Raw genomic sequence first — 10642 nt, 5'->3', positions numbered from 1 at the left:
CTATTACAATACCCAAAACATAAGAGACACTAAGAGAAGCTCAAACTAACTAAGAGAAAGGCTTAGAAGTCAAGATTACCTCAGAGAAGCTATGAAAAAAGAATTGAGGGCTTGTTCTCCACCGAATTCTTGAGATGGATTATGAGAATTCCGCTCCGATTAAAATGTTCCTCTCCATATGGTGGTTTGGCAGTAAGCAATGACGGCTCGTGGTGGTCAGCAGTGGTCGTGGGTGATGGAGAAGAAGGTGTTAGGGTTTGGGTGGGCGTTTGGAGAGGAGGAGAGTGAAAATTCGTGTTTTTCATGCTAAAGAACGTATTTATAATCTGCATATCTCGCTTAGCGAGCTTGTCTTGCTAAGCGGGAGTCCACTTTTGGCTAAGCGCGAATTTTCATGCTTGGTGCAATTCCTCTTGGGTTGGGATTTGGGCTGAGCACAATTCCTCTTGTGCTAAGCGCGACAATTTGCGCTCAACACAATTCCCTCTCAGGTTGGAATTGTGCTTAACGTGTTCTCACACTAAGCAAGAGGTCAAAAATTGTTATTTTTCAAATCCCACCGATCAAACCTTGGGGACATGGGTTAGGAACCTATAGTCCAAACTGGAAGACGATCCAATGGTTAACGAATCCAAGATCGTGGTTTTACCGAAATGAGTTTAGGTAAAATTTGAAATCACATAATTTCATGTTAGGTCAATAAAACTCCACATAACCCAACATCCACATCAAGAAAATCACAAATGTCTAATTCACACTATACCTCAACTCATCCAAGTCAATCATATAATCAAATAACATGATAAATACATTTAAACATCGATTTATAGTTAGCAAAATTTTAGGGCGTTATAGAGGTGGTGGGCCCGAGTTAGGGAAGCGGAGGCGACAAGTTTAAAGGAGTGGAATAGATGTTAAGAATTGGGTTTAGTGAGGAAAGGGGAGAGTGATGGTGGTGGGGTTGGAGGAAGTGAATGTGATCGAGAGAATAGTAATAGAAAAATAATAATGTATAAAGGAGAAGCCACGAAAGATTTCTGGTTTCATTATCAATTTGGTCCCTAAATTATTTTAAAAGATTCAATTTGGTCTTCAAGTCTTTTTAAAATGAATTAATTTGGTCTTCAAGTCTTTTTAAAATGCATCAATTTGGTCATTTTCGTCCAATTAAACTAACATCGTTAAGATTCTAAATTCTAGTGGTTTTTTTCTTTACGAATAGAGTTAGCTTTTAATTGCCACTATATTAATTATTTCTTATATCTTCAAATATATAATGAACCATTTAGGTAGAAGCAAGCTTCATGATGAATCAAGATTGATTCAAAGAAGTTTTGATGATAACAAAGGTGATGACAAAAAGCTCAAAGGTCAAGAACACTTCATGATAACAAAGATGATGATCTCAAGAATCATCGAATGAGTTCAAGATTGAATCAAGAACACTTCAATGTTCAAAGAGAAAATTTGATTTCAAGAATCAAGAATTAAGTTTCAAGATTCAAGTTCCAAGAATCAAGATCAAGATTCAAGACTCAAGATTCAAGAATCAAGAGAAGACTCAATCAAGATAAGTATGAAAAAGTTTTTTCAAAAACTGAGTAGCACATGGATTTTTCTCAAAATCTTTTACCAAAGAGTTTTTACTCTCTAGTAATCGATTACCAGATTGTTGTAATCGATTACCAGTAGCAAAATGTTTTTTAAAAAGCCTTCAACTGAATTTACAACGTTCCAATTGATTTCAAAATGTTGTAATCGATTACAATGATTTGGTAATCGATTATCAGTGTGTTTGAATGTTGAAATTCAAATTCAAATGTGAAGAGTCACATTCTTTCACAAAAAAGCTTTGTGTAATCGATTACACTAATTTGGAAATCAATTACCAGTGATAGTTTCTGAACAAATCAAAAGATGTAACTCTTCAAATAGTTTTTGACTTTTTCAAATTGGTTTTAAGTTTTTCTAAAGGTCATAACTCTTCTAATGGTTCTCTTGACCAGACATGAAGAATCTATAAAAGCAATGCTTTGTTTTGCATTAATCAATCTATCTTTCCAATTCATTCTTTAGACAACAAACTTTTGCTAATTGATTTCTGAGTCTCTTTGAACTTCTTCTTCTTCCTTTTGCCAAAAGCTTTCCAAAGTTTTCTGGTTTTCCAAACCTTGAAAACTTGTGCTATTCATCTTTTTCATTCCCTTCTCCCTTTTCCAAAAAGAATTCGCCAAGGACTAACCGCCTGAATTCTTTTTGTGTCTCTCTTCTCCCTTTTCCAAAAGAACAAAGGACTAACCGCCTGAATTCTTTTGTGTCTCCCTTCTCCCTTGTCAAAGATTTCAAAACGACACAGTCTGAGAATTCTTTTGATTCTTCCCTTTCCCATATACAAAAGATTTCAAAGGACTAACCGCCTGAGAATTCTTTTGTATCCCCATTCACAAAGATTCAAAGGTTTAACCGCCTGAGAACTTTGTCTTAACACATTGGAGGGTACATCCTTTGTGGTACAAGTATAGGGTACATCTACTTGGGTTTGACTAAGAACAAGAGAGGGTACATATCTTGTGGATCAGTTCTAGTGGAGGGTACATCCACTAGGTTGTTCAAAGAGAACAAGGGAGGGTACATCCCTTGTAGATCTTTGCTTGTAAAAGGATTTTTACAAGGTTGGAAAAGAAATCTCAAGGACCGCAGGTCGCTTGGGGACTGGATGTAGGCACGGGTTGTTGCCGAACCAGTATAAAAACTCTTATGTGTTTGTCTCTTTCTTCCCTACTCTTTTAATTTTCGCTGTGCATTTTAATTTCCGCTTTTTATTTTGGTTAAGTTTCTTTTCTACTCTTTATTTACTTAACAACATAGTAAAAGCCTTAGAAGAGTAAATTTTTAATTAGTAAAGGTTTAGGAATAATTAATTCAACCCCCCTTCTTAATTATTCTGAGGCCACTTGATCCAACAATTTATTAGGGGTCTAAAACCCCCAGAAATTGCATTCTATGATTTTTTACAACTTCTAAATCTAAACCAAACAAAACCCACCATCAACGCACCATTGAACCCATCAAATTCTTGAAGCAAACTCCATGCAATTGATGTGCACACCACACAAGGTCAAGGATGCATCTACACACATACACTTTTACCAACATAGCAACTATTTTTCTATCTCAAACCTATCCCACACAAAACCACAACACAACATGAACCACCGATTGTAGAAACTAAGGCTTGTAGCTTGAGAAATTGATGAAACAAAATTGTTAAGAATAACCTTGATATTTTTCACCCATTTTCCCTACTGTTAGTTGTAGAAAGAGTACGATGACATTGCAATCAAAATTAGACAAAAAATCACATAAAGAGGGTAAAAGAACAAGGGTTTTTTTTTGTTTCATTGCAGATAAAAGAAAAGTAATTAGAACCTCATTTCACCAGCACCCAAACCGCAAAACCCCTTGTCTCCCTTCTCGTCAAACCCACTTGCCACTGATTATCTACTCTCGGGCTTCAATGCGGCACTAGAGTCATGGGGCGTGGAGGGACTCGAGCTGAAGAAGCTAAACCCAATATTCGCAGCAGGATTCAGAGAAGATCTGCATCACATTGTGGTTTGAGCACCACAAGATGCGATAGTGTGGGTTAAGCACTGCAAGATGCAACAACTAGTCACATTTGCCAAGTGAGCATTGTTGTTGTCATGATGATGAGGAAGAAGGAGGCGGTGAAGAGTGGTTAGAAATCGCAGTAAGAGGGGAAAGGAAGATTGGGGAGAGAGATAGGCGTCAGCAAGGGACAAAGTGGGAAAAGGGGGAAAAATGGACCAAATTGGATGGATACGTGTATGAGAAAAATATAGTGGCAGTTAAAAACCGTCTAAAAATTGCTACTATTCATAAACAAAAATTGCTAGAATTTGCAATGCTAATGAGTCAATTTAATTGGATAGAAATATCCAAATTGATGCATTTTAAAAAAATTGAGAATCAAAATGAATCTTTTAAAAACTTAGAGGCCAAATTAAATCTTTTAAAATTATTTGGATACCAAATTGATAATTAAGCCAAGATAGAATGAATGAAGGTGTAACACCTAATGGGCAAATGGGGAATTTTGGGATTTAGGTTTTCATAGAGTGGGGGGAAATTTAAGATTTAACTCATGCGATGTTCTTCTAAAAAAAATTCCAAGGATTTGTGTGTGATTGTTTCATGTGTGTGGTATTTATTTTCTACTAAAAAGTAACATAAAATCCATCTTTAAAAAAATCATCAAAATTTGTATATTTTTATTACCACAAGACTTTTTATAAATTATAAAAAATATTAATTAAATATTAACGGATTTTATTGAACTCTTTAAAAAATTCTAATTATCTTGATTAAATACCACTCAAATTTTTTTTATGGGTAGGGACACAAGACTTATTTCTATTATGTAATAATTTTGATTGAATACTATGATACTTCTTTATAAAAAAAATCCTTTAAACTTATAATTAAGGGGGGTTTACTGGATTAGGATTTTAAAAGACTATTTTGGCATAATTTTTTTTGTGAATTTTAAAAGACTTTGTAAGAATGTAATGACTTTTAAGATTTTTATAAAAAAAATTCTAATTAGGATTTTAGATTTTAATGGATTTATAAAATATGAATTCATAAGATTTGGAAGAACATTATGAAATTTTAAGATTTTAAAGGACTCCGTGAATTTTTTAAAACATTCAAAATTATTGATAAAGATCTATGAATTTTTTCCACCTAACACTTTAAACAAAACACATCCTATACAAAGAATCCTAAATATGTTACATAACAAATCAATTTCCCTCACAAGCACAATAGACTCATTGTCCTTCAATTATCAATCATGTTAATTGTATAAAAATTATATACTGCAATGTCTACCAGTAGCATGAATACTTGTAGTCATTCCCACAATAATAATTCCATCAAACAAAAAACATGTCCAACAATTGTTTTAAATCTCATTTATATATTTATCCACTTATATATGAGTCAACTTCTCACATTCATTAAAACTATATATTTCTCATGTTCATATATATGCACGTTCATTTATATGTATAAGCATGTAATCAAGATGCTCCAATTGCAAATTTAAAGAATTTGAAAGATCTCTCATATCACACATTCTAGGGCATGCTATCTATTGGTCAAAAAAGTAAAAAAAAATTATAATATATATCACTTTCAACAAAGAGAAAAATGATTATGTATGATCAGAAAAGAAAACATGTCAATTCAGGAAAAGAAAAAGAATCTCATGAAATCTCAAGGGTTTGAACGAAAATTGTTTAATGTGTATTTTTTGCTAAAAAGTTTCATGAAATCCGTTAAAAATCATTCTAAAACAGAATCCATCAAAATTTGTATACTTTTGAATACCAAAAAATATTTTTAAGTTATAAAAATCTTAATTGAATACTAACAGATTTTATTGAATTTCTTAAAAAATCAAAATAATCTTAATTAAATACCACAAAACTTATTTCTATTATTTAAAAATCTTGATTAAATATTCTTTTAAAATTCTTTCAAATCCTAATTGAATATACTCCAAAATACACTTTGTAAGTTTTTTTAAAAGGAGAAAATTCACTAACTAAGCCTTAAAATATTAGAGCAATTTTTTTTTACCAATTCTAATTAAAACTCAAAAACCTTGATAAATAGGTAAAAAAAAAAACCTTGATAAAAACCCTAGCTAGGGGTTTAGTGTACGAGTGATACAAAACGAGAACGAGGAGCGAGTGAGTGACTAATACAGACCAAGGATGAGTTTGGTAGCGGGCTCATACGAGAAATTCATCTGGGGCTTCACCCTCCGCTCCCAATCCCAAACCCTAACCCCTCTGTTTTCTTATCCTTCCCACCTCTCCTCCATCAAATCCGTCGCCATCTCCGGTCCCGTCGTTGCCTCCGGCGGCGAGGACGACACCATCCAGCTCTACGACCTCGCCGCCGCCGCCTCCCTCGGCTCCCTCCACACCCACTCTGCCACCGTTACCGCCCTCTCCTTCTACGCCCCTCCCCACCTCCCCTTCCCCCGCAACCTCGTCTCCGCCGACGCCGCCGGCAACGTCTCCATCTTCGACGCCGATGGCTTCGTCCACCTCACGACCATCTCCGTCCACCGCAACGCCGCCATCAACGACCTTGCCCTCCACCCCTCCGGCCAGCGCGCCCTCACCGTCGCCCGTGACGATTGCCTCGCCGTCGTCAATCTCGTCAGAGGGCGCCGGAACTGCTGTCTGCGCCTCGGCAAGGAGGCAAGTTTGGTAAAGTTTGATGCCACTGGGGATCAGTTCTTCATGGTGGTGAAGGAGAAGGTCTCCGTCCACCAGACCGAGGATGCGAGGATTCTGTTCGAATTTGAATGCCCCAAGCCTGTTCTCTGTGCTACACCTGCTAAGGTTTGTGCTTCTTCACTGTGTTTTTCGAATTTTCATTTAGAGCCGTGTACTTGTTGAACACCAAGTTTGCATCATTGATTAGTGAGTAAATTACATTGACTCCTTGAAGTTTTAGGAAGTTACTAGGTTGGCTTGATGCTTGAGGGAGAAGGGGGAGGGATAGGTCGTGGATCGAATCCCTTCCACTAACAAACTAACCACTAACATTTGTCCATAAAAAAAAACTCCTGAGTTTTGAGAAATTTTTCTCAGTACACCTTATTTTTACTATCCCTACACTAACCAGATTAATTGTTTGAAAAACATTACATTTACATTGCCTTGTATATTATACTACGCCCCTTAATTGTTTGAAAAATTGTTTGAAAATCATTGCGTTAAATGTTAAAAATACTGGGGTTGCTTAGGAAACCTCGAGGGGTGTCGGTATGGTTATCAAACTCTCGAGTTAACTCACTAACTCTTACGAATCCACTTACCCTGAGTTGAGTCTTGAGTAAACTCTTTTTTTTAGTAGACTTTGGGTAGACTCTATAAACTCTAAGTAAACTCGGTAGACTTTCTCAAGTTTACCACCGAGTCAACGAGTTCCTTCGTACCCCATTGCCCAGAGGCTCTTCGCTATGCGAAGGTATGGGGGAGGGATGTTGTACGCAGCCTTACCCTTGCATATGCAAAGAGGCTGTTTCCGGATTCGAACCCATGACCAACAAGTCACCAAGGCACAACTTTACCACCGAGTCAACGAGTTATCAAGTTAAAAAAATCAGACCAAAATATAAGTCATTTTGGGTTGTTTTCTGTCTGTTTAATGTTCAACATACTTTTATTTAGTGTGTTATTCTCAGATACAAAAATTCTCACCTTTAATAACATCAAACCCTTGTTCTCTGATAACATCAAACCCTTGTTCTCTGATAACATCAAACCCTCAATGGGAATGATCTACCACTACTATAACATCTCCAAGTTATTATCTAGTAATAATACATTATTAGACTTGGTTATTTAAGTATTGTGAAATTTTTTATTTACTATTTTATTTTATTATATTGTTGAAATGTTTAATTGGTATGTTATTTATATATATTTTATTATTATTTTTATATGAAGTGGATTCTTACAAGTCTACAAGTTGAGTTCACGAGTCAAGTTTATGAAACTCTTACGAGTGTACGTAAACTCTCGAATTTGATAACTTGGGTGTCGGTCTTGATTATTTTTATGTTCTCTGTTTCTTTGTTGTGATTTGTATTAACTGTTACTAATGTATTTGATTTATTTGTAAAAAAAATGTTAGGCTGATAATATTTGTTTTGGATAAGGAATTGATAACCATTGGTTTTGATGAAAAAGGATGAAGCTAAAGAAATGTGCTGACATTGCAGATTGATGTTAATTGTTATGTTATGTAGGTGTGCTTGTTACATCTTAAACTACAATCAAATGCTTTGTTGTGTGGCTTAATGATGAGTCAATGACCTGGATATTTATCATATAGACACCACTGGTATTAAGGGAGTTTTGGATTTGAAATAACATGCGTTATATATGCAATGCCCATACAATATTTTCTCACTTTGCCTATCAAAAAAAGGATGATTAGTGTTGTGTTGTACTGTTGTTGCTTGAATACATGTGAAGTTCATTGTAATATCAATTTTTCATTTTGAAAATATTTTTTGGAAGGTATATGATATTGGTAATGGCATGAGCATGGTTTTTCCATCAGTATACAGCTTTTTCCATCAGATACTTACTGGAATTTGTTTATTTAAGGAAGTTAGGGTTCATAGTGGGAATATTACTAATTCAACAACTAAACAGGGGACTCTGTAATTTGTGTTGTTATGAAACAATTAATACTTTTTTCTTAACAATTATAATTTTTCTATGTTGCAGAATGGACTTCTTTATACTGGTGGGGAGGACCGAAATATCACGGCATGGGACATTAAGACTGGAAAAGTTGCATATTGCTTGGAAGAAGCACATACTGCCCGTGTGAAAGGTATTGTTGCGCTCACAGATAGTGATGGTGCTACAGGGGATGATAACCCTTACCTAGTGGCATCTGCATCATCTGATGGAATTATACGAGTCTGGGATGTTCGAATGGCTGCTAGAGAGAAGCCACTAACTGAACATAACACACGGTCAAGACTGACATGCCTTGCTGGATCATCTTTGAAATGTAAGTTGTAAATACTAAATAGAGTTATAACATCTGTTAATTATTTGTTGTAATTACAATTTTCCATCAAAGTGCACTAAACTGCTACATTTTTTGTCTGCAATGTTTGTTTCCCAAAAACCCACCCTGAATCATTGTTTTTATCAGTATTTATCATATTCCATCGGCATCTATCTCATGTTATGTCACTTTATCACTTTGGGTGTTTTAGTTTGTCTTATTTCACTTCAGAAAACCAAGAAAGTATAGATTATTTTTTTCTAGTAACACGGTTGTTTATTGGTTTCTCACTATCTCACCTTAAATACTTAAATGATTCACAACTAAATTCATAAAAAAGACATTTTATCACAGCAATTCATGTAATTAATAGTTCTCTTAAAAAGTGTGTATTTCCTTAAAAGACAAATGATACCCAATTGGAAAAGAATTTTGTTTTGTAATTCTAAATAGTTTATGAGTATGAAGTATGAACATATGCCCAATTTAATGAGGTTGCCTTGAGCCTAAGCTGTGAACTTTGCTGTTGTAATTTATAATCTTAACCTGTGCTTTTGAATGTCTTCACTCAAAGGGGCTGGGGGGCATCTTCAGCTTTGGGGGAGAATGGTGTTGTTAGTATCTTGGTATTACTAGAGAGTAGTAAAAAGATGAAGTTTTTGAGAGTATCATTCCATTCTTAAATAAATTAGAGGAATAATGGGAACAAGAGAGGAACACTCTATCAAGAGGGATCTAAACCTTTGAAATCTTTGAGAAATTTTATATCTAAAATAGCTGCTAAATATGATATAACTTGACAAACAGGAAAATATGTTATATTTTACAAAAATGGAGCATTAGTTTGATTTTGAAGTTTCGATACTTCTCTTCATTTTATCCCAACTCCGATGATCAGATTTTAGTTTCTCTAATAATTTTACCAGTGGCTAGTTGTAGTTTTATGGTTGTTGGTTCTTTACTTTGATGTTCTATTTACTAATTTTCCTTTCTGCAGTCAAACGACCCCAGGATGGAAAGAGTTAACCAAAGGTGGTCAAACAACAATGTGCCTAGTCTGGAAAGAGTATATCAAAGGTAGAGGATCAAACAGTTGAAGGTTAATAGCTTTCTGGATGGCACACTTGAGAAAATCATTTTGCTTATTGACAAAAGTGGTTTTGACACCTTTTGGAGGGCTTGACTAACATCCCATTGTGTTGAGAAATCGATTCAATTGCTGGATGAGCCAAGTTGATTCTATTGTCAGTTGCAGGATTATGATACTGATACGCTCCCCATCCTTTGCTCCCCTCGTTACATCCAATGTTGGTATTGAGTCATTTTTATGTTGTTACCCTCACAAATTTTGTTCATACTTCAGTCTGGCATATGACCTATTTTTGAACAAGTATTCTGAGTTGAAACAGGAAATGGTCATGTACTTATAATTTTTCATCTATAAAATATGATACTCTCGTTTGGTCATTATTATTATATACGATGAGATTCCATTTCATGTGGAAATCACATTAATTTATTAAGAGAGTTTGCCACTGTTTAAGTAGGCCTTTGACCTACATTAAGAGGCTTAAGTGAAAATTCTTACATTACGTTATTCACGTAGTAGATGAAGTGTAAGCGCGATTTATTTGTGCAAATAAGACATCATGGAAGTTCATGCCTTTAAGATGGGAAATGGTGCAGCATATTTTCTTCTACATTTTTTCTGTTAATTTCGCTGTTTTATTCTTTAGTTAAATTAGTTTTTTTAGTCTTCAAATTTATTGTTTAGATTAAATTTGGTCCTTTAGTTTAAATTATTATGGTGGTTTAAAACTGTCATTAAATGATTTTAAATCACCATAAAATGTATATTTTTCAAATAAAATGATTCATTTTAAAAATTAAAGGATCAAATTAAAAAGTAAAGTTAAAAGACTAAATTAAATCAATTTTAAAAATTAGAAGGTCAAATAAAATAAAAAATAGAGTAAAAAAAATAATTTAACCTTTATTCTTTTCA

The 10642-nt window shown here is 34.5% G+C and overlaps 1 protein-coding gene across 1 annotated transcript; it reads left to right on the top strand.

Annotated features, from left to right (window-relative positions):
- Positions 1 to 5751: 5751 nt before the first annotated feature.
- Positions 5752 to 10104, top strand: LOC100782530 (p21-activated protein kinase-interacting protein 1-like). The gene is made up of 3 exons (XM_003533791.5): positions 5752 to 6443; positions 8346 to 8637; positions 9635 to 10104. Exons 1-3 carry the CDS (start codon positions 5805 to 5807, stop codon positions 9661 to 9663), a joined length of 960 nt encoding a protein of 319 aa, XP_003533839.1. The 5' UTR covers positions 5752 to 5804; the 3' UTR covers positions 9664 to 10104.
- Positions 10105 to 10642: the final 538 nt, after the last annotated feature.

The sequence above is a fragment of the Glycine max genome, chromosome 9 (genome assembly GCF_000004515.6).
Source record: "Glycine max cultivar Williams 82 chromosome 9, Glycine_max_v4.0, whole genome shotgun sequence".
Classification (NCBI taxonomy): Eukaryota; Viridiplantae; Streptophyta; class Magnoliopsida; order Fabales; family Fabaceae; genus Glycine; species Glycine max.
Note: the sequence above shows the minus strand (reverse complement) of the source record. Positions and strands in the feature narration are given on the sequence as shown.

Bases quoted from the DNA above. Each gene is read 5' to 3' on its own strand.
- LOC100782530 (XM_003533791.5), top strand. From the start codon at position 5,805: ATGAGTTTGGTAGCGGGCTCATACGAGAAATTCATCTGGGGCTTCACC. The intron at 6,444-8,345 runs GTTTGTGCTTCT...TCTATGTTGCAG, and splicing joins TCTGTGCTACACCTGCTAAG to AATGGACTTCTTTATACTGG. The intron at 8,638-9,634 runs GTAAGTTGTAAA...TCCTTTCTGCAG, and splicing joins TGCTGGATCATCTTTGAAAT to TCAAACGACCCCAGGATGGA.